We start from the raw sequence: 24,424 nt of genomic DNA, 5'->3' as shown, positions 1-24,424 counted from the left end.
TTCTTCACATACTAAGACTAGAGAAACCCAACAGAGAATTGTAGAGAGACAGTATAAGAACATACAGAGATGGATTCAATATGTTGCGTCATTGACATTTCTCTCTCCTGTCCTGTGACTTTGCAGGGCTCCTACGGGGTGGTCAAACTGGTCTACAATGACAATGACGACAAACACTATGTAAGTGACCAGCGTGTGTTTGTTCGGTGTGTGTGTGTCTGTGTGTGTGTATGTGTGTATGTGTGTCTGTGTGTGTGTGTGTGTGTGTGTGTGTGTGTGTGTGTGTTAGCCCTCTTTCTACTTATAAAAGGAGACAATTATGATCCATCAACCATTTTCAGCTCTTTGTGAAGTGGAACATTTTAGTGGCTTGAAATGTTAATGGCCCAACTGAAGGCCTTTATCTAGCTGCACACTGTCTTAATTTTCCCCCTGTGTGTGTGTGTGTGTGTGTGTGTGTGTGTGTGTGTGTGTGTGTGTGTGTGTGTGTGTGTGTGTGTGTGTGTGTGTGTGTGTGTGTGTGTGTGTGTGTGTGTGTGTGTGTGTGTGTGTGTGTGTGTGTGTGTGTGTGTGTGTGTGTGTGTGTGTTTGTGACTCATCTCAATGGTGTCGATGCAAAGCAATCACATCAGTGGGAAATGGTACCCCGTTCCCCGTGTTAGTGCTCATGCTGGCAGGGAGATGGCCTGTACTGTAAATGAATGGACAGATTGCATGTTATAGGGAGAGGAGAGAGAGAAGGGAGAGGGAGAGGGAGAGGAGGAGGAGGAGAGAGAGAAGGAAGAAGAGAGAGGAGGGAGAGGGAGAGGGAGAGGGAGGGAGAGAGAGAAGGGAGAGGAGAGAGAGGGAGGGAGAGGAGAGAGAGAGAGAGGAGGGAGAGGAGGGAGCGAGAGAAGGGAGAGGGAGAGAGAGGAGGGAGAGGAGGGAGCGAGAGAAGGGAGAGGGAGAGAGAGGAGGGAGAGGAGGGAGAGGAGAGAGAGAGGAGGGAGAGGAGAGAGAGAGGAGAGAGAGGAGGTGGAGGAGGAGGAGGAGGAGGAAGAGGAGGAGGGCACCTGCCACGGTTTAATTCTATTTCCTGGCATTCAGACTTGGCTCCTCACTGTTTTGATTGGATCTGTGTCCACAGTGAGCTCAAGGTGGGAGCTCAGCCCATACATCCACACACAGAGTACCAGTAACCTTCTAACGGCAAAGATGCTACACAACAAGAAAGGCTTCCCTGTAACAGAGATGTCAAGTACATATTTCGATTTTGCAACAGATTATTTTGTGATTTTGTTGTCCAGTTTTGCACGCTATAATCGTGTAAACAATCTACAATCTATCGTAGATTACAAGATCATCTCTGATGTTCTTTCTCTGTGTCAGCCGAAGTGACTGGCAGAGGTCCAGCAGCGACCGGGATCTTGTTTCCCATGAGTATGGTAGTCGCTCTAATCACCTGCTCTGAAGCTCTGCTGTGCCCAGATATATGAGTGTTCAAAATACACCTTTTGTGGTAGAGTTTCTGTCACTGACATCCACCCTGAGGGGATATAAGATTGGTGGAATCATTTTGAAAGTTGCATAAACACACAGGCTAAAATAAAAAAATAAAGCCATGGACTTTACGTTGAGGTGGAGTTCATGCTTGAACACGGCATTTCACAACATAGCAACAGTCCGTGGAGTTCGCCCTGTATATTAGTCCCTAAGGCAGATGGGTCTCTGCGGTTTTGACGCATTTAAGTTGATCATGTTGTGAGATGGAAGTTATTTTCTGTTGGTTGTGAGCACACTCCCCTGTTTTTAGTTTTGCTCCACTTTTTGGTTTGCTTCCTGTCTTTAAGTTTTGTGTGGGTTTAATATTTTTTTTGCCTGTTCTTGGGCAAATTTACTGGTCGCTCATGGTGGGCGTCTTTTAGGTCCCAGTTGTTGCTGGTCAAATTTAGTGGACAAACCCCAGACAGACAGACACCGACTCTCAGACAGACACTGACTCTCAGACAGACACTGACTCTCAGACAGACACTGACTCTCAGACAGACACTGACTCTCAGACAGACACTGACTCTCAGACAGACACTGACTCTCAGACAGACACCGACTCTCAGACAGACACCGACTCTCAGACAGACACCGACTCTCAGACAGACACGACTCTCAGACACAGGAAATAAACCCCCCTCAACATTTGCATTGACATTTTAGTCATTTAAGCAGACGCTCTTCTCCAGAGCGACTTACAGTAGTGAGGTTCATACATTTTCAGACTTTTTTTTATTTTTTCATATTTATCCCCCGTGGGAATCGAACCCTCAACCCTGGTGTTGCAAGCACCATGCTCTACCAACTGAGAGCATCTCTCTCTCTCTCTCTCTCTCTCTCTCTCTCTCTCTCTCTCTCTCTCTCTCTCTCTTCTAATGATTTCCGACCTCTCCACCCCCCCCCGCTGCTAAGGTAAGGGTGTACTTCAGCAGCGGTTGTCACTGTCTGTCCTGCAGAAGGCAGGGGGCCATTAACTGGAAGATAAAGGGACATGAGTGAGGATGAGAGGATACAGCAGGGAGGGAACACAAGGAGGGCCCTACATGGTGTCAGCTGCACACTAGACCACTGGAAACAGAGGTGGTTACATTGTATCATTTAAAATGTAAATTAAGTTATTTAGCAAGTTGACACTCTTATCCAGAGTGACTATCAGTGCATTCAACTAAATACATTTTTTTTTTTACATTTTAGTCTGAGACACACTTATCCAGAGCGAATTACAGTTGGTGCATTCATCTTAAGATAGCTAGGTGAGACAACCACATATCACAGTCGTAGTAAGTACATTTTTTCCTCATTAAAAATAACAGCAGTTCTGGAAGCCCTGCTGTGGTAGTATATCAGTGTATTTTCTGTCAGTGTTCTTTAAACCAATGGGTTTGCCATCTCGCTGTGCATTTGTAATCAAACCTAACTGCACTGTCAGCTTGTTGCCACTGGCTCACTGAGCTCACCCTGGTGCTGTTCAATAGTAGTTCGCTCCCTGCCTGGTGCTGTTCAGTAGTAGTTCGCTCCCTGCCTGGTGCTGTTCAGTAGTAGTTCGCTCCCTGCCTGGTGCTGTTGTTCAGTAGTAGTTCGCTCTCTTCCCTCTCTCCCCTCTCTCCCCTCTCTCCCCTCTCTTCCCTCTCTCCCCTCTCTTCCCTCTCTTCCCTCTCTCCCCTCTCTTCCCTCTCTTTCCTCTCTCCCCTCTCTTCCCTCTCTCTCCTCTCTCCCCTCTCTTTCTTCTCTCCCCTCTCTTCCCTCTCTCTCCCCTCTCTCCCCTCTCTCCCCTATCTTCCCTCTCTCCCCTCTCTCTCTCTTCCCTCTCTTCCCCCCCCCTTCTTCTTCCCTCTCTCTCCCCTCTCTCCCCCTCTCTCCCCCTCTCTTCCCTCTCTCCCCTCTCTCCCTCTCTTCCCTCTCTTCCCCCTTCCTCTCTTCCCTCTCTCTCCTCTCCTCTTCCTCTCTCCCCTCTCTCCCCTCTCTCCCCTCTCCCCCTCTCTTCCCTCTCTCCCTCTCTCCCCTCTCTCCCCTCTTCGCTCTCTCCTCTCCCCCTCTCTCCCCTCTCTCCCTCTCTCCCCTCTCCCTCTCTCCCTCTCTCCCCTCTCTCCCCTCTCTCCCCTTCTTCTCTCTTTCCTCTCTCCCCTCTCTCCCTCTCTCCCTCTCTCCCCTCTCTCCCTCTCTCCCCTCTCTTCCCTCTCTTCCCTCTCTTCCCTCTCTCCCCTCTCTCCCCTATATTCCCTCTTCCCTCTCTCCCCTCTCTCCCTCTCTCCCCTCTCTCCCCTCTCTTCCCTCTCTTCCCTCTCTTCTCTCCTCTCTCTCCTCTCTCCCTCTCCCTCTCTCCCTCTCTCTCTCTTCCCTCTCTCCCCCTCCCCCTATCTTCCCTCTCTCCCTCTCTCCCCTCTCTCCCTCTCTTCCCTCTCTCCCCTCTCTCCCTCTCTCTCCCCTCTCTCCCCTCTCTCCCCTCTCTCCCCTCTCTTCCCTCTCTCCCCTCTCTCCCCTCTCTCCCCTCTCTCCCTCTCTCCCTCTCTCCCCTCTCTTCCCTCTCTTTCCTCTCTTCCCTCTCTCCCCTCTCTCCCCTATCTCCCTCCCTCTTCCCCTCTCTCCCCTCTCTCCCCTCTCTCCCTCTCTCCCCTCTCTCCTCTCTTCCCCTCTCTCCCCTCTCTTCCTCTCTCCCTCTCTCCCTCTCTCCCCTCTCTCCCTCTCTTCCCTCTCTCCCCTCTCTCCCCTATATTCCCTCTTCTTCTCTCCCTCTCTCCCTCTCTCTCCCCCTCTCTCCCTCTCTTCCCTCTCTCCCTCTCTCCCCCTCTCTCCCCTCTCTTCCCTCTCTCTCCCCTCTCTCCCCTCTCTCTCTCTTCCCTCTCTTCCCCTCTCTCCCCTCTCTTCCTATCTTCCCTCGCTCTCTCTGACAAACGATCTTCTGACTTCAAACTCAAAACTCTGTACATCCCTCACTCAAGGGGGGATCGTCCTTGAACTCAAGAAAATAGAAAAAAAACAATGATGTGGTGTAGAATGGAGATTCTGCATGGCTCTTAGCAGTTTGTTCCCTTTTTGGAATATTACTTTTTTATCTGTTGAGATAGTCCATCGGAGACCCCATGCCTTTTAGAGAGCATCAGATAAGCCATATATGACATCAATGGATGACTACACTATGAATAGGCTTTATTTTACCTTTGGCCCAGGCGGGATAACTAATCGATGATACTGGTGGTGGTACTGTCTGAAGAAATGAAAAAAAAAAAAACATCTCCTATAAATATTCACCATCCACGGTCCTTCATCATGGTGTCTGAACAGCGTCTGATGTCCCTAACGTTACACACACGGATATAATCTGTCATTAATAACTGTGTGATGCTTTCAGTTGGTCCTATTCCAATGAAATAATGTATTCCTAAGTGCAAGGAATTAACACCTATTATGTATGAGGTGTGTGTGTGTGTGTGTGTGTGTGTGTTGTGTGTGTGTGTGTGTGTTCGCACTGACTGGGCTCTCACATCACTAGAACACCAATACTCTGAAGTTGTGGTTCTTTAAACCAATGGGAATGCGGCGGTTTGCCATCTCGCTGTGCATTTGTAATCAAACCTAACTTCACTTCACTTGTTGCCACTGCTCACTGAGCTCACCCTGGTGCTGTTCAATAGTGTTCGTCCCTGCCTGGTGCTGTTCAGTAGTAGTTCGCTCCCTGCCTGGTGCTGTTCAGTAGTAGTTCGCTCCCTGCCTGGTGCTGTTGTTCAGTAGTAGTTCGCTCTCTTCCCTCTCTCCCCTCTCTCCCCTCTCTTCCCTCTCTCCCCTCTCTCCCCTCTCTTCCCTCTCTTCCCTCTCTCCCCTCTCTTCCCTCTCTTTCCTCTCTCCCCTCTCTTCCCTCTCTCTCCTTTTTCCCTCTCTTTCTTCTCTCCCCTCTCTTCCCTCTCTCTCCCCTCTCTCCCCTATCTTCCCTCTCTCCCCTCTCTTCCCTCTCTTCCCTCTCTCCCCTCTCTTCCCTCTCTTCCCCCCCTTCCTATCTTCCCTCTCTCTCCTATCTTCCCTCTCTCCCCTCTCTCCCCTCTCTTCCCTCTCTCCCTCTCTCCCTCTCTTCCCTCTCTCCCCCCCTCTCTCCCCTCTCTTCGTCTCTCCTCCCCTCTCTCCTCTCTCCCTCTCTTCCCTCTCTCCCCTCTCTCCCTCTCCCCTCTCTCTCTCTCCCTCTCTCCTCTCTTTCCTCTCTTCCCTCTCTCTCCCTCTCTCCCTCTCTTTCCTCTCTCCCTCTCTTCCTCTCTCCTCTCTCCCTCTCTCCCCTATCTTCCCTCTCTCTCCCCTCTCTCCCCTCTCTCTCCCTCTCTCTCCCCTCTCTCCCTCCCCCTCTCTCCCCTCTCTTCCCTCTCTCCCTCTCTCCCCTCTCTCTCCCTCTCTTCCCTCTCCCCCTATCTTCCCTCTTCCCTCTCTCTCCCCTCTCCACCCTCTCTCCCTATCTTCCCTCTCTTTCCTCTCTTTCCTCTCTCCCCTCTCTTCCCTCTCTCTCCCCTCTCTCCCCTCTCTCCCCTCTCTCCCTCTCTCCCTCTCTTCCCTCTCTCCCCTATCTTCCCTCTCTCTCCCTCTCTCCCCTCTCTCCCTCTCCCCCTCTCTCCCCTCTCTTTCCTCTCTTTCCTCTCTCCCTCTCTTCCCTCTCTCTCCCTCTCTCTCCCCTCTCTCCCTCTCTCCCCTCTCTTCCCTCTCTTCCCTCTCTCCCCTTCTTCCCTCTCTCCCTCTCTCCCCCTCTCTCCCCTCCCTCTCTCCCCTCTCTCCCTCTCTCCCTCTCTCCCCTCTCTCCCCTCTCTCCCCTCTCTCCCCTCTCTCCCCTCTCTTCCCTCTCTCCCCTCTCTCCCTCTCTCCCCCTCTCTCCCCTCTCTTCCCTCTCTTTCCCTCTCTCTCCCTCTCTCTCCCCCTCTCTCCCTCTCTCTTCCTCTCTCCCCTCTCTCTCCCTCTCTCTCCCTCTCTCCCCTCTCTTCCCTCTCTCTCCCTCTCTCCCCTCTCTCTCCCCTCTCTTCCCTCTCTCTCCCCTCTCTCCCCCTCTCCCTCTCTTCCCTCTCTTCCCTCTCTCCCTCTCTCTCCTATTTCCTCTTCCCTCTCTCTCCCCTCTCCCCCTCTCTCCCTATCTCCCTCTCTTTCCTCTCTCCCCTCTCCTTCCCTCTCTCTCCCTCTCCCCCCCCCTCTCTCTTCCTCTCTTCCCTCTCCCTCTCTTCCTTCTTCCCTCCTCTGCTCTACAACCGATGCTTCTGAACTCGTCAAGACTACAAACTCTGTACATCCCTCATCGGAGGGATGGTCCTTAACTCAAAAAATAAAAAAAAAATGATGTGTTAGAATGGAGATTCTGCATGCTCTTAACATTTGTTCCCTTTTGGAATATTACTTTTTTTCTGTTGAGATAGTCCATCAGGAGACCCCATGCCTTTTAGAACATCAGATAACCATATATGACATCATATACTACACTATGAATAGGCTTTAATGTTGTGACCTTTGACCCAGGCAGGGAATAACTAGCATATACTGGTGGTGGTACTGTCTGAAGAAATAAAAAAAAAAAAAAAACATCTCCTATAAATATTCACCATCCACGTCCTTCATCATGGTGTCTAACAGCGTCTATTCCCTACGTTACCAGGAGAATATAATGCTGTCATTAATAAAACTGTGTGATGCTTTCAGTTGGGTCCTATTCATTATCCAATGAAAATAAATGTTTCATAAATTCAGAATTACCACCTAATTATAGTAATGTTTTGTGTTGTGTGTGTGTGTGTGTGTGTGTGTGTGTGTGTGTGTGTGTGTGTGTGTGTGTGTGTGTGTGTGTGTGTGTGTGTGTGTGTGTGTGTGTGCGACACTGAACTGGGCTCTCACATCACTAGAACACCAGAATACTCTGAAGTTGTGAAGTTCTTTAAACCAATGGGAATGAAGCAGCGGTTTGCCATCTCGCTGTGCATTTGTAATCAAACCTAACTGCACTGTCAGCTTGTTGCCACTGGCTCACTGAGCTCACCCTGGTGCTGTTCAATAGTAGTTCGCTCCCTGCCTGGTGCTGTTCAGTAGTAGTTCGCTCCCTGCCTGGTGCTGTTCAGTAGTAGTTCGCTCCCTGCCTGGTGCTGTTGTTCAGTAGTAGTTCGCTCTCTTCCCTCTCTCCCCTCTCTCCCCTCTCTCCCCTCTCTTCCCTCTCTCCCCTCTCTCCCCTCTCTTCCCTCTCTTCCCTCTCTCTCCTCTCTTCCCCTCTCTTTCTTCTCTCCCTCTCTTCCCTCTCTTCCCTCTCTCCCCTCTCTCCCCTATCTTCCCTCTCTCCCCTCTCTCCCCTCTCTCCCTCTCTCTCCTCTCTCCCCTCTCTTTCTTCTCTCCCTCTCTTCCCTCTCTCTCCCTCTCTCCCCTCTCTCCCTCTCTCCCCCTTCTTCCCTCTCTCCCTCTCTTCCCTCTCTTCCCTCTCTCCCCTCTCTTCCCTCTCTTCCCCCCTCCTCTCTTCCCTCTCTCCCTTCTTCCTCTCTCCCTCTCTTCCCTCTCTCCCTCTCTTCCCTCTCTTCCCTCTCTCCCCTCTCTCCCTCTCTCCCCTCTCTTTCCTCTCTCCCCTCTCTTCCCTCTCTCTCTCCCCTCTCTCCCTCTCTCCCCCTCTCTTCCCTCTCTCTCCCTCTCTCCCCTCTCCCTCTCTCCCCTCTCTTCCCTCTCTTCCCTCTCTCCCCTCTCTCCCCTATCTTCCCTCTCTCCCCTATATTCCCTCTTCCCTCTCTCTCCCCTCTCCACCCTCTCTCCCCTATCTTCCCTCTCTTCCCTCTCTCCCCTCTCTTCCCTCTCTCTCCCCTCTCTCCCCTCTCTCCCCTCTCTCCCCTCTCTTCCCTCTCTTCCCTCTCTCCCCTCTCTTTCCTATCTTCCCTCGCTCTGCTCTGACAAACCGATGCTTCTGAACTCGTCAAAACTACAAAGACTCTGTACATCCCTCACTCAAGGAGGGATCGTCCTTGAACTCAAGAAAATAAGAAAAAAACAATGATGTGGTGTAGAATGGAGATTCTGCATGGCTCTTAGCAGTTTGTTCCCTTTTGGAATATTACTTTTTATCTGTTGAGATAGTCCATCAGGAGGACCCCATGCCTTTTAGAACATCAGATAAGCCATATATGACATCAATGGATGACTACACTATGAATAGGCTTTAATGTTGTGACCTTTGACCCAGGCAGGGAATAACTAGCGATGATACTGGTGGTGGTACTGTCTGAAGAAATGGAAGAAAAAAAAGAAAAAAACATCTCCTATAAGATATTCACCATCCACGGTCCTTCATCATGGTGTCTGAACAGCGTCTGATGTCCCTAACGTTACACACACAGGGAGAATATGAATGCTGTCATTAATAAAACTGTGTGATGCTTTCAGTTGGGTCCTATTCATTAGCCAATGGAAAATAAATGTATTCCGCAAGTGCAAGGAATTAACACCTAATTATAGGTAATGAGGTGTGTGTGTGTGTGTGTGTGTGTGTGTGTGTGTGTGTGTGTGTGTGTGTGTGTGTGTGTGTGTGTGTGTGTGTGTGTGTGTGTGTGTGTGTGTGTGTGTGTGTGTGTGTGTGCGTGCGTGCGACACTGAACTGGGCTCTCACATCACTAGAACACCAGAATACTCTGAAGTTGTGAAGTCACAGGATGTTCTTAATTCTATCCTGAGCTGCAGGGTTTAGATATGTTACTTACAGAAGAAAGTTTAACTAGTTAATGAGTTTCAATGTGGATGTATGGCCACCTTGTAGACCGACTGCATGGTAACAAAGTGCAGACTCCAATATTGGGCCATCAGCTTGCTTTCTGGAGTCATCATTGCCACACCTGTATTCTACATGGTAGCTAGTAGAGTTAAATGTCCAAAGCAGCCATTTTCATCTCAGAATGGGGTAACAATTAAGCACCTTACTGTGATTTTGTTTTCAGTTAAAATGGTCAAAAATAAACTAAAATAATTTCTTAGCTAAGCGCAATTTCTCAAGTAGAAAAAAAAAATCTAGGACTCTCTGGGAATGGTCTGAAGTGGGGAGGGGAAAACTGAAAACTAACTAGGTGTTATTGGCAGAGAGGTTTGGGAATTCTCTTTCTTGTTGGTCTGTTAACTAATTTACGGCCTCCATCTCCATCCCACCTAAACAGGCTGACATGAGGTCTTTTCAAACAGCTCTTACACTTAAAGGGCATTATCATCATTTTCACCATTTAACAGTATTATTCCAACCTCATAGTGTGGAAATATATATAAAACACAGGAAAATCACGTTTTTGACTGCTCTGGGCCTTTAAACTAGTCACTAACCGAAGTCAACCCTTCCCTAACAGAACCAATCATCCACCGTGTGTGTATCAGTCCATTTCCAGAGTCATCGCTTACCCACAGGCAGCGAGAGTGGTGCTGGGAATCTTAAGTACACCATTAGCACAAGAAACGACACAATCGAAACATTTATGAAAGCTTTCATTGATTAATATGGAAATAAATGCAGGAAGTTAGAGATGTTATTGTGTCATCCACTTCACTATGGTTCAGAGAAATTATGCTTTGACAGCGAGCGTACCTGCAACGCTGGTGTACTTAATACTAATCCGTTTCTTCAGGATTCCGCAATTGTGAGATTGTAATATTTTTTGCAAAATCAACAATTTCCCCACTTATTATGCGAGGGCTTGCAAATTTGACCAATCCCAACACTATTTCCACATTAAACAGTCAAATCATTGCGATATTATCGCATTAAAACAGACCCATCACCGCAGTATAGAAAGAGGGCTCGCAATTTCAACCAATCACCGCACATTTACCGGAATAACATGGTTCAATCAAACTTTTTCTGTTGTCAGCACATTTTCGTGACAAATTTGACAAAATCATTGCATATTGCCATGCAAAATGTCTGAATTGCTGCAGGAAAATCAAGCATTTTTGCCCGCAAATATCACAAAAAAATCCCCACGGAATCCTGGAGGGACTAGCTAATGAATATGACATTTATTGAACGCTGTAAGACTTCAGACTTCTATACACCTTTTAATAATAAATACAGCGTTCTTCAAGAGCAAACAAAACAAACAAGCAATATATCATGACAGGTCAACCAATAGAGGCCAAGTTTTTTTAAACGCTGCATCCTCCGAAGATGGAGAGCGTCAGTTCATGGCTTGAGCAGAGGGATGTGGTCAGAGGATGGTAGATGATGGTGATGGAGTCTGCTGATGATATTGTAGAGGACAAGTCTGGGAATCAGCCTGAGTCTTATATCCCACTGGACTTCTCCTCTTCCAACGGTGTAGCGCCCACTTAGGTGATGCCTCAGCAGCTCTGGGCGCCACAGAGCTCACCACAGAAAAGTTCTGAGTAGTAGCCAGTTGTCTTCACTAAAGACCGGGGTTCTGTTCTGTACGTATCTAGTATAACCCCTCATCACCATTCTGTCAGAGTGCCAGTTGTCTTCACTAAAGACCGGGGTTCTGTTCTGTACGTATCTAGTATAACCCCTCATCACCATTCTGTCAAGAGTCTCACTCCTTTAATCCTGTTCAGTATGGAATGGATGGATGGAAGGATGGATAAATGAATGAAAATTGTTGAATGAACTCGATGTACTAAAGTGTTTTTCTGCACTGAAGTGTACTGTATGGTGTGTGTGTGTGTCTCCTTATTGTTAGTGATTCAACTAATAGTGAGTGAGTGACCAGAATGTAAGATATGGCATGTTAGCTCACCAATATGACCAATCTCATCCCCCTCAGGCCATGAAGGTGGTGTCCAAGAAGAAGCTGATGAAGCAGTATGGATTCCCACGTACGTGTCACACGGTTGGACCTTTACACGTTCAACACACTCCTTAGCTGGTCCTCTGGAGCTCAGTTGGTGGCTTCGATTCATGGATTCCTGGTACCACCCATACAGAAGAAAATAGTAGCTTTGGATAAAAGTGTCTGCTAAATGGCATATTATTATTATTATTATTATTATTATTATTATTATTATTAAATCCAGCTCGAAAGGCCATCAAACAAAGTATACAGTTAGGATCATAGCCCTTTCCACACACAGCCCCTGTCATCTCGTATACGGGTTGAAAATGGCAGATTTTGTCATTGATAAGCGCCCAAATTGGAAACCCAGTGGCTGTACACTGACATGCTATATATTACATCATCTCAGGTTCTCTGGTTCACAGCTCTGTATGGGTTTTAACTGACAGCCTTTATAAACGTGAGCACCGCGCGACAAGAAGATGCCCCATCCTTCCTGCTGATTGGGCAACTTTTGCACATTTGTTGTTGTCCAAGTGAGGGAAATGCTGTAAATCGAGAGGAGTCGATGTGTTCTGAAAGATGAGACGTTGACGAGTATAATAAATATTGCTTTATTATCATACAAGCAAACACACACCCATGAGTCCAAATGTGCACTTCACGTTTCCATATTTGAAAACTCATGTCATTTACAGTGGCTTGCGAAAGTATTCACCCCCCTTGGCATTTTTCCTATTTTGTTGCCTTACAACCTGGAATTAAAATGGATTTATTGGGGGGTTTGTATCATTTGATTTACACAACATGTATACCACTTTGAAGATGCAAAATATTTCTTATTGTGAAACAAACAAGAAATAAGACAAAAAAACAGAAAACTTGAGCGTGCATAACTTCAATCCCCCCAAAGTCAACACTTTGTAGAGCCACCTTTTGCAGCAATTACAGCTGCAAGTCTCTCGGGGTATGTCTCTATAAGCTTGGCACATCTAGCCACTGGGATTTTTGCCAATTTTTCAAGGCAAAACTGCTCCAGCTCCTTCAAGTTGGATGGGTTCCGCTGCTGTACAGCAATCTTTAAGTCATACGACAGATTCTCAATTGGATTGAGGTCTGGGCTTTGACTAGGCCATTCCAAGACATTTAAATGTTTCCCCTTAAACCACTCCAGTGTTGCTTAAGCAGTATGCTTAGGGTCATTGTCCTGTTGGAAGGTGAACCTCCGTCCCAGTCTCAAATCTCTGGAAGACTGAAACAGGTTTCCCTCAAGAATTTCCCTGTATTTAGCGCCATCCATCATTCCTTCAATTCTGACCAGTTTCCCAGTCTCTGCCGATGAAAAACATCCCCACATCATGATGCTGCCACCACCATGCTTCACTGTGGGGATGGTGTTCTCGGGGTGATGAGAGGTGTTGGGTTTGCGCCAGACATAGCGTTTTCCTTGATGGCCAAAAAGCTCAATTTTAGTCTCATCTGACCAGAGTACCTTCTTCCATATGTTTGGGGAGTCTCCCACATGCCTTTTGGCGAACACCAAACGTGTTTGCTTATTTTTTTCTTTAAGCAATGGCTATTTTCTGGCCACTCTTACATAAAGCCCAGCTCTGTGGAGTGTACGGCTTAAAGTGGTCCTATGGACAGATACTCCAATCTCTGCTGTGGAGTTTTGCAGCTCCTTCAGGGTTATCTTTGGTCTCTTTGTTGCCTCTCTGATTAATGCCCTCCTTGCCTGGTCCGTGAGTTTTGGTGGACAGCCCTCTCTTGGCAGGTTTGTTGTGGTGCCATATTCTTTCAATTTTTTAATAATGGATTTAATGGTGCTCCGTGGGATGTTCAAAGTTTCTGATATTTTTTTATAACCCAACCCTGATCTGTACTTCTCCACAACTTTGTCCCTGACCTGTTTGGAGAGCTCCTTGGTCTTCATGGTGCCGCTTGCTTGGTGGTGCCCCTTGCTTAGTGGTGTTACAGACTCTGAGGCCTTTCAGAACAGGTGTATATATACTGAGATCATGTGACAGATCATGTGACACTTAGATTGCACACAGGTGGACTTTATTTAACAAATTATGTGACTTCTGGAGGTAATTGGTTGCACCAGATCTTATTTAGGGGCTTCATAGCAAAGGGGGTGAATACATATGCACGCACCACTTTTCCGTTATTTATTTTTTAGAATTTTTTGAAACAAGTTCTTTTTTTCATTTCACTTCACCAATTTGGACTATTATGTGTATGTCCGTTACATGAAATCCCCCCCAAAAATCAATTTAAATTACAGGTTGTAATGCAACAAAATAGGAAAAACGGCAAGGGGGATAAATACTTTTGCAAGGCACTGTACAGTATCAACGTATACAAGGATGCCATGCGCTATACCCTGTGTTGTCCTGAACAGAGTGAGCATATGCATGTCGTATTGTGAGAAACATTAGCCGCGGAACACGCACTTGAATGCACTCTTGACTCCTTTCTATGCGCATCAAAATTACCATCTGTTTGTCTGAAGTGCCTTTTGAAAGCCTAACACCGTACGATCGTATTTTACAACTTAGCTAGCCATGTTGGCAATAGAATAAGCTTTCAAATGACGCCCAGCTGACCCAGATTGTGATTTATAATGGAACGTTTTTGGATTGCCTAAACAACAACAGTAATTGTGTGATGGTGGGGACGCAGGGCTGTGTTACAAACCAAAAAACGACAAGGGTGCTCACTTCAGTTCCTCAATGGCAAAGCTAGGAGAACTCAACAACAACACCTTATAGTCGAAGGCTCTTTCCTTGAGTCATAAAAGTGCATTGACATGACTTAGGAAGTGTGCACAGTTTGGAGAGGTGTTTGGCCACAGAGACTCCAGTTAGACCTCTCACTCAAACCCTTGTCATAGTTTTGTATTATATTGCACCTACTTCAACACTTCAGTTTACTCCTACCTACATGTAAAAATTACCTCGACTAACCTGTACCCCCGCACATTGACTCGGTACCGGTACCCCCTGTATATAGCCTCGTTATTACCTAGACTAACATGTACCCCCACACATTGACTCGGTACCGGTACCCCCTGTATATAGCCTCGGTATTGTTATTTTATTGTGTTACTATTTTTTTTAAATTTTACTTTTGTTTATTTAGTAAATATTTTCTTAACTCGATTTCTTGAACTGCATTGTTGGATAAGGGCTTGTAAGTAAGCATTTCACGGTAAGGTAATACTACACCTGTTGTATTCGGCGCATGTGACAAATTACATTTTGATTTGATTTGATTAATTGAATAGTCTTATTATGTTACTGAATGTATCCAGAGTATTTTCACATTTCGTTATTGGTGGGAAAAGGTACAGTAAATGTGAAATGCACATCAAATCAAAGCAGTGTAATGTTTGGATTCAGTCTTGTTTCAGGTGAACAGTTGTGTCCTCACCTTTTGGTCTGATCATTTCCCCGTAATCTCCAAAGTGTTGTCTTAACCATGTTCATGCATATGCTTTTTATAGTTCTTCTGTTAGAAACATTTCAATTTGGTTCTATGGATATAGGCCCATTTCCACCAGGGTTAGGGTTAAAGGGATAGTTAACCCAATGGATAAGATGTGACAGCAATCCATGTTTTGGTTTAGTTTCCCTGGCACTGTTTCCAAACGTTTTAGCATTTACAAGCATTTCGCTACACCCGTTATAACATCTGCTAAACACGTGTATGTGACAAATAGAATTTGATTTGATTTGATTTGTGGGGCAAATCCCATTCCAGTCATGGGACCGATATTAGCATTTTTCGCGCATCATGCAGAAATCCATTGAAAGTATCTAAAATTGATAAAGTTGAATTGTCTACAATTGCAGCTGACGTGAGGTTTGGGGTTGTGGTTCCCTGCAGGTCGCCCCCCTCCCAGAGGACCCAAGGCTGCGGTCCAGGGGGAGCTGCCCAAAGTCCTAGGCCCCCTGGAGAGGGTGTACCAGGAGATCGCCATCCTGAAGAAGCTGGACCATCTCAACATAGTCAAACTGGTGGAGGTGAGCGGAGAACCTACCTCACTGTGTCTGTCACCGGTAAAGAAACAATAGGCCAAGTGACAGTAGTTTTCACTGTGTCTGTCACCGGTAAAGAAACAATAGGCCAAGTGACAGTAGTTTTCACTGTGTCTGTCACCGGTAAAGAAACAATAGGCCAAGTGACAGTAGTTTTCACTGTGTCTGTCACCGGTAAAGAAACAATAGGCCAAGTGACAGTAGTTTTCACTGTGTCTGTCACCGTAAAGAAACAATAGGCCAAGTGACAGTAGTTTTCACTGTGTCTGTCACCGTAAAGAAACAATAGGCCAGTAGTTTTCACTGTGTCTGCCACCGGTAAAGAAACAATAGGCCAAGTGACAGTAGTTTTCACTGTGTCTGTCACAGGTAAAGAAACAATAGGCCAAGTGACAGTAGTTTTCACTGTGTCTGTCTCTAGTAAAGAAACAAGAGGCCAAGCAAGGAGAATGTGAAGTGGAATCTTAAAGCAATTTAATTGACCTAAAAAGCCAAGACAAATATGCATTATACGCTTCACCCAGCAAGACAACACTTTCACTGATAGTTGTAACTGTAGCAATCATTGGACATGCTGCCACCACCATAGAACCACAGGTGTGTCCCTGTCCATTTACCAGACATCAGCTACAGGCTTTCATTTACCACACAGTGGCTTATATTGAGGGGAAAGCTAAGCGAGTGATACTTATTTGGAGAGGAGACAGAGATAAAGGCATAGGGTGTCATTTGGGATGCATGCTAAGCCTGAATGCTGCTAACCTCGGCATAGCTCCACAGAATACACAGCAACCTGGTTGCGTCCTAAACCCTATTCCCTATATATAGTGCACTGCAGTCAAAAGTAGTGTACTATAGAGGATAGGGTGCCACCAAGCACTGTGCTGCTCACCACAGTGGCTTATGTGAAGGAGATGGAGATTTAGAGAGGAGAGACAGACATAAGCACCGCGCTGACGCACTCGTCTCCCCAGTGACATCATCAGAGTGCTCTTCAATCACTGGCAGACGGCGGGGGCACGCAGACATAATTGGGCGCCTCATCAGGGCCGGATGGGTGGAGGGCTCGAGAGGGCTGGAGACAGCCAGTCCTAATGAGTTACAGTGAAAGGAGGGGAGGGTGGAGGCGCGGGGATGGAGTCAGTGGGTGGCCATGGGTACCTCTGGGGCTCCCAGCAGCACTGTGCCAGTCAGTCATAATGAGTTACAGTGAAAGTGGAGCTCCTCTCTAAGTGTTTCAACTCCACAGCCTCATCCCAGAAGAACCAGCCACTCCATCTCCCCCTCTCTCCATCTCCCCCTCTCTTCCTCTCTTCCTCTCCTCCTCTCCCCATCTCCCCATCTCCTCCACATCTCCTCCTCTCCTCATCTCCTCCTCTCCACATCTCCTCCTCCTCTCCTCCTCTCCACATCTCCTCCTGTCCTCATTTCCCCATCTCCTCATCTCCTCCTCTCCTCCTCCTCCATATCTCCTCCTGTCCTCCACTCCCTATTTCCTCCTGTCCTCCTCTCCCCATCTCCTCCATTTTACATTTTAGTCATTTAGCAGACGCTCTCACGCGACTTACAGTTAGTGAGTGCATACATTTTCCATACTGGCCCCCCCGTGGGAATCGAACCCCACAACCCTGGCGTTGCAAGTGCCATGCTATAGCAACTGAGCTACAGGAGCCATCTCCTCCTCTCCTCCTCTCCCTATCTCCTCCTCTCCTCCTCTCCCTATCTCCTCCTCTCCTCCTCTCCCTATCTCCTCCTCTCCTCCTCTCTCCAATTCCTCCTCTTCCCCTTTCTATCCCCTCTCCTCCCATCTCCTCTTTCTCTGTCCCCTCCCCTCTCAGTCATATTCTTCATTCATTCCCAATTCAAAGCTCATCATCTAGAGTTCTGGGTCGGGCCTGGGTCGGGCCTGGGTCGGATTGGGCCTGGGTTGGGTCTGGGATGGGATCATATTCATTGTGACTCTCCAATTCACAGTCAAATGTTATTATTATGCCTCAAAACTGTTCTCTTTTTATAAAAGATTAAAGCCTCAGCTAGAGAAAAATGTAAAACGTAAAGTGGCAATTTGTCACAGATGGTTAGTAGCTAAGATAATACAGTACAGATATTAGATAATATATATTAATATCCTCCTCATTTGGGTTCAATTCAAACTGGCATCTAAGATCCTCTTGAGACAAGTGCTTTAAAGGCCAATGAGTACTTGTTATGCTACCTTCTTCACTGTCATGCTGATGCCTGTACTATAGGGCTGGGGTATTCAAATCTTACCCGAGGTCCGGAGTACTGCTGGTTTTTTGTTCAACCTGATAATTAATTTGCATACATGTGGTGTCCCAGGTCTACATCAGTCCCTGATTACAGAATTTTAAAAAAGAGAACTGGCTTTGAGGTCCAGGTGTATTATAAAACTGGTTGTTTGGATCCTGGATGCTGATTGGACAAGAAAGCGTACCAAGCCGTGCTGTATTGGCCGTCACAGGCACACTATGCCTGCTGACAGTTCCATTTGAAAGTATCACTGCGCCTCCATAAGAATATCATGTTTGTGTTGCTTTCTGAATCATCTCTTGTATTTATCTCAACTCACACATTATTTCCCCTTGCTTCCAGCCTAGCATTTACTTTGGTACAGCGGGGGTTAATATATGCCTATTATCCCACCTCAGAAACAATGTTTCTCTTTAAGAATTTAGATCTCTGTAGTACCATACATAGAGTGAACGGTGCCCAGACGAGATGAGTCAACTTTCTCTGAGCTAGGAGAAATCACACATCAACGTCATTATTATGGACATATCCAAGTAAAGGCCAAACAAACGAAAATGCAGCTAGTGTACTGTCATTCCAGGTTCAATGTTTGACCGGACTGAGTTGGTTGAAGTTGGCTAGCTAGCTAGCAAGTGACAAGAACGTTATCCAGCCTGCATAGCAACCATTTTGTTTAGAACGGACGACCAGTCATTTTGCATAGCAACTATGCCAAAATAATTCACTGCGTCGCATCTGTAGCAATATAGCCAAAATAACTAACAATCAGATTTTTGTCCGGACTATATCTTCTGATGGAAGAATTAAATCGTATTAATTTACTTATCAAAATAAAGTTTTAATGAAAATATGTAATTTCTTGTTATTTTAATATGTTGGTAACAGTTTTATAAAAACAATAAGGAACGCGAGTCTATCGCAGTGGGCCGAATAACTCTATTTACCTGTGACTGCCCCTTGTGCCTTATTGCTTAATAATATAACAGGGTGTATTCCTGATGATGTGTTATTATCGTTGCAGGTGTTGGATGATCCTGCAGAGGACAACCTCCACATGGGTATGTACTTCACACGCTTATCTCGACTGGAAATCGGCCCGTTAGTTCCCTTAGCAGTTGGCACAGCTGACTCCATACGACAATGCTAGGACTAGAGGATGCAGGAGGATAGGATGCAGGAGGATAGGATGCAGGAGGATAGCGCATTAATGCAGCCCCTCTACCACACACACATAGAAAAAAGTATTCTTCATTTGTCCCCATAAGAGAACCCTTTTTGGTTTCAGGTAGAACCCTTTGGTGGTGAAAGGGGTCGATTAGGAACCTAAAAGAGTTATTTTCAGAGGGACAGTTGAAGAACCCTTTATGATTCTAGGTGGCACCTTCTTTTCTAAGTGTGCACCACCTCTTTAAGGCACATAGACCATGGTTCGATTCCTCCCATTAATACAAGTAGACATGGCAGGAGAGAGAAAGGCTGAGTTAGGTATCAAACCACCTGATCTACTGTAGGTAATTATGGCTGTTGGCTAATGAAATGAAAAGGTGTAGTAACTGACAGTGTTAGTGTCAGTTAGTCTACAACCCATTGTGCTGGGTTCTACAGTATACTACAATCTCTTTGACAGACATAGACTGATGTATTTCTCCTCTCTCTCTCTCTCTCTTCTGAAGTGTTTGATTTGATGCCAAAGGGGTGAGTAGCGTACGTCATGTTGTGTCCTTTTTTCATCAATAATTGAAGCCCGACCCCCATCACATCTTCCCCTCATCCTCCTATCCTCTCCTCCCTCTCTCCAGTGTCTCCTTCATTACTCAAAGCTGACGTAGTGCCTGTGTTTGTGCACTGCTCTCTCTCTCTCTCTCTCTCTCTCTCTCTCTCTCTCCCCCGTCTCTCTCTTTCCAGAGCTTTCATCATGTGCTTATGTTTGACACTTGACAGTTATTACCAGTGGTCTTACCACTAGACCAGGGTTTCTCTATGCTTTCTGATCGCTTCTCTTCCTGTTAAGAGAGTTCTTTTATTCCTCTTATTTGATGCAGTGGATTTTTCTAAAGTAAAGGGATGATAGGATGCAGGAGGATAGGATGCAGGAGGATAGGATGCAGGAGGATAGGATGCAGGAGGATAGGGTGCAGGAGGATAGGATGCAGGAGGATAGGGTGCAGGAGGATAGGATGCAGGAGGATAGGATGCAGGAGGATAGGATGCAGGAGGATAGGATGCAGGAGGATAGCGCATTAATGCAGCCCCTCTACCACACACACTTAGAAAAAAGTATTCTTCATTTGGATGATTCTTTGGTTAGTGACTCAAATCAAATAACATTTTATTTGTCACATGCTTGGTAAACAACAGGTGTAGACTAAACAGTGAAGTGCTTACTTACGGCCCTTCCCAACAATGCAGAGAGAAAAAAATATAAATAATATAACATTTTTAAAATAATAACAAGGAATAAATCCACAATGAGTAACGATAACATGGCTATATACAGGGAGTACCCGTACCGAGTCCATGTGCAGGGGTATGCTTCGCTTCGCATTGTCTCCGTGCTGCTCTGCTGTTTGTTGCTACTTGGCTACCTGCCAAACTATTCACGCTTTACTTTTTAATAAACGTTTAATCAATCTCTGTGTTCAACAAATTTACCAACTTTTAGTTTTGTACCTCACTCATCTTTTTTCGCTGCAAACTTTTTCACCCGGACGTTTATCCCGAGACAGAAGAGTCATTTTCCTGTGCGTTCTAGCTGCCAACTTCACGTTATTTTCCTTTTTTCCATCGCAACTTTTTTCCCTTATTCAACTTTTTTCACTCCCGGACGCTTTATCTGGACATGGTTCATCAACATCTTCAACAGCCAAAGCTAAGTAGTAACATTAACATGATGTCTTCTAATTGCAGTCGCTTGTACTCATAATATGCGGAGAATTCTCGCCTTACGGCGAGAATAGCTGTGCTACAAGCCCAGCTTCAGACGAACGTTAGGCAAGGGTAATATCAGTGTAGGAAAGGAAGAAACAGCGCCTGTGCCACCAGTAAGTACAGACAGTAACGTTAGTATAAACTCTCCCGCACAGTCCCCGCAGCCGGACAACTTTCATGGCTTCTGGAGGGAAATACTGTTGGAATGCTCAACCGGTGTCGGCTCATTCAGCCGACAGAAACCTTCAACCGGTTTTCCCCATTATGTAGCGAGTCGGAGTCTGAGTCTGAGTCTTCTCTAGTCTCTACTCCTCCCGCTACGGGTCTGAGACTCCGAAGGCTCCCACCATTAGCTCTGACAATTGAAAACCCTAGTCATTGGCGACTCCATTACCCTGCAGTATTAGACTTAAAACCAATCACCCAGCGATCATACACTGTTTACCAGGGGGGCAGGGCTACCGACGTTAAGGCTAATCTAAAGATGGTGCTGGCTAAAGCTAAAACTGGCGAGTGTAGAGAGTATAGAGATATTGTTATCCACGTCGGCACCAACGATGTTAGGATGAAACAGTCAGAGGTCACCAAGTGCAACATAGCTTCAGCGTGTAAATCAGCTAGGAAAGATGTGTCGGCATCGAGTAATTGTCTCTGGCCCCTCCCCAGTTAGGGGAAGTGATGAGCTCTACAGCAGAGTCTCAGCACTCAATCGCTGGTTGAAAACTGTTTTCTGCCCCTCCCAAAAGATAACATTTGCGGATAATTGGCCCTCTTTCTGGGACTCACCCCACAAACAGGACCAAGCCTGACCTGCTGAGGAGTGACGGACTCATCCTAGCCGGAGGGGTGCTTCCTCCTCTTATCTACCAACATAGATAGGGCTCTAACTCCTCTAGCCCCACAGTGAAATAGGGTGCAGGCCAGGCAGCAGGCTGTTAGCCAACCTGCCAGCTTAGTGGAGTCTGCCAATAGCATAGTCAGTGTAGTCAGCTCAGCCATACCCATTGAGACTGTGTCTGTGCCTCGACCTAGGTTGGGCAAAACTAAACATGGTGGTGTTCACCCTAGCAATCTTATTAGGATAAAGACCTCCTCCATTCCTGCCATTATTGAAAGAGATCGTGATACCTCACATCTCAAAATAGGGTTACTTAATGTTAGATCCCTCACTTCAAAGGCAGTCATAGTCAATGAACTAATCACTGATCATAATCTTGATGTGATTGGCCTGACTGAAACATGGCTTAAGCCTGATGAATTTGCTGTGTTAAATGAGGCCTCCTCCTGGTTACACTAGTGACCATATTCCCCGCGTATCCCGCAAAGGGCGGAGGTGTTTGTAACATTTACGATAGCAAATTTCAATTTACAAAAAAAATGGCGTTTTCATCTTTTGAGCTTCTAGTCATGAAATCTATGCAGCCTACTCAATCACTTTTTTATAGCTACTGTTTACAGGCCTCCTGGGCCATATACAGCGTTCCTCTCTGAGTTTCCTGAATTCCTATCAGACCTTGTAGTCATAGCAGATCATATTCTAATTTTTTGGTGATTTTAATATTCACATGGAGAAGTCCACAGACCCACTCCAAAAGTCTTTCGGAGCCATTATCGACTCAGTGGGTTTTGTCCAACATGTCTCTGGACCTACTCACTGCCACAGTCATACTCTGGACCTAGTTTTGTCCCATGGAATAAATGTTGTAGATCTTAATGTTTTTCCACAAAATCCTGGACTATCGGACCACCATTTTATTACGTTTGCAATCGCAACAAATAATCTGCTCAGACCCCAACCAAGGAGCATCAAAAGTCGGTAGCTATAAATTCTCAGACAACACAAAAATTCATTGATGCCCTTCCAGACTCCTTCTGCCTACCCAAGGACGTCAGAGGACAAAAATCAGTTAACCACTTAACTGAGGAACTCAATTTAACCCTGCGCAATACCTAGATGCAGTTGCACCCCTAAAAACGAAAGACATTTGTCATAAGAAACTAGCTCCCTGGTATACAGAAAATACCCGAGCTTTGAAGCAAGCTTCCAGGAAATTGGAACGGAAATGGCGCCACACCAAACTGGAAGTCTTCCGACTAGCTTGGAAAGACAGTACCGTGCAGTACCGAAGAGCCCTCACTGCTGCTCGATCATCCTACTTTTCCAAATTAATCGAGGAAAATAAGAACAATCCAAAATTTCTTTTTGATACTGTTGCAAAGCTAACTAAAAAGCAGCATTCCCCAAGAGAGGATGGTTTTCACTTCAGCAGTGATAAATTCATGAACTTCTTTGAGGAAAAGATCATGACCATTAGAAAGCAAATTACGGACTCCTCTTTGAATCTGCGTATTCCTCCAGGGCTTAGCTGTCCTGGATCTGCAATTCTGCGAGGGCCTGGGATCGGGAGAGACACTTAAGTGTTTTAGTACTATATCTCTTGACACAATGATGAAAATAATCATGGCCTCTAAACCTTCAAGCTGCATACTGGATCCTATTCCTACTAAACTGCTGAAGGAGCTGCTTCCTGTGCTTGGCCCTCCTATGTTGAACATAATAAACAGCTCTCTATCCACCGGATGTGTACCAAACTCACTAAAAGTGGCAGTGATAAAGCCTCTTGAAAAAGCCAAACCTTGACCCGGAAAATATAAAAACTATCGGCCTATATCGAATCTTCCATTCCTCTCAAAAATTTTAGAAAAAGCTGTTGCGCAGCAACTCACTGCCTTTCTGAAGACAAACAATGTATACGAAATGCTTCAGTCTGGTTTTTAGACCCCATCATAGCACTGAGACTGCACTTGTGAAGGTGGTAAATGACCTTTTAATGGCGCCAGACCGAGGCTCTGCATCTGTCCTCGTGCTACTAGACCTTAGTGCTGCCTTTGACACCATCGATCACCACATTCTTTTGGAGAGACTGGAAACCCAAATTGGTCTACACGGACAAGTTCTGGCCTGGTTTAGATCCTACCTGTCGGAAAGATATCAGTTTGTCTCTGTGAATGGTCTGTCCTCCGACAAATCAACTGTACATTTCGGTGTTCCTCAAGGTTCCGTTTTAGGACCACTATTGTTTTCACTATATATTTTACCTCTTGGGGATGTTATTCGAAAACATAATGTTAACTTTCACTGCTATGCGGATGACACACAGCTGTACATTTCAATGAAGCATGGTGAAGCCCCAAAATTGCCCTCGCTAGAAGCCTGTGTTTCAGACATATAAGTGGGATGGCTGAAAACTTTACTTTTTAACTCGGACAAAACAGAGATGCTTGTTCTAGGTCCCAAGAAACAAAGAGATCTTCTGTTAAATCTGACAATTCATCTTGATGGTTGTAAAGTCGTCTCAAATAAAACTGTGAAGGACCTAGGCGTTACTCTTGACCCTGATCTCTCTTTTGACGAACATATCAAGACTGTTTCAAGGACAGCTTTTTTCCATCTACGTAACATTGCAAAAATCAGAAATTTTCTGTCCAAAAATGATGCAGAAAAATTAATCCATGCATTTGTTACTTCTAGGTTAGACCACTGCAATGCTCTATTTTCCGGCTACCCGATAAAGCACTAAATAAACTTCAGTTAGTGCAATTACGGCTGCTAGAATCCTGACTAGAACCAAGAAATTTGATCATGTTACTCCAGTGCTAGCTTCCCTACACTGGCTTCCTGTTAAGGCAAGGGCTGATTTCAAGGTTTTACTGTTAACCTATAAAGCGTTACATGGGCTTGCTCTACCTATCTTTCCGAGTTGGTCCTGCCGTACATGTACCAATACGTACGCTACGGTCACAAGACGCAGGCCTCCTAATTGTCCCTAGAATTTCTAAGCAAACAGCGGGAGGCAGGGCTTTCTCTAGATCTCCATTTTTATGGAACAGTCTGCCTACCCATGTGAG

At 46.0% G+C, this 24,424-nt stretch overlaps 1 protein-coding gene across 6 annotated transcripts in view; it reads left to right on the top strand.

Moving 5' to 3' along the window:
• LOC121579146 (calcium/calmodulin-dependent protein kinase kinase 1-like) overlaps positions 1 to 24,424 on the top strand; it is a 116,239-nt gene that overhangs the window by 51,529 nt on the left and 40,286 nt on the right. For all 6 annotated transcript variants that reach the window (XM_045224233.1, XM_045224235.1, XM_045224236.1 and 3 more), the window contains 5 exons: positions 127 to 180; positions 11,265 to 11,316; positions 15,165 to 15,301; positions 18,609 to 18,645; positions 19,261 to 19,282. In XM_045224233.1, coding sequence (XP_045080168.1) covers positions 127 to 180; positions 11,265 to 11,316; positions 15,165 to 15,301; positions 18,609 to 18,645; positions 19,261 to 19,282 — 302 coding nt within the window. The remainder of the gene's footprint in view (positions 1 to 126; positions 181 to 11,264; positions 11,317 to 15,164; positions 15,302 to 18,608; positions 18,646 to 19,260; positions 19,283 to 24,424) is intronic.

The sequence above is a fragment of the Coregonus clupeaformis genome, chromosome 13 (genome assembly GCF_020615455.1).
Source record: "Coregonus clupeaformis isolate EN_2021a chromosome 13, ASM2061545v1, whole genome shotgun sequence".
NCBI lineage: Eukaryota > Metazoa > Chordata > Actinopteri > Salmoniformes > Salmonidae > Coregonus > Coregonus clupeaformis.
The sequence above is the reverse complement of the archived record's forward strand: the minus strand, read 5'-3'. Positions and strand labels throughout refer to the sequence as shown.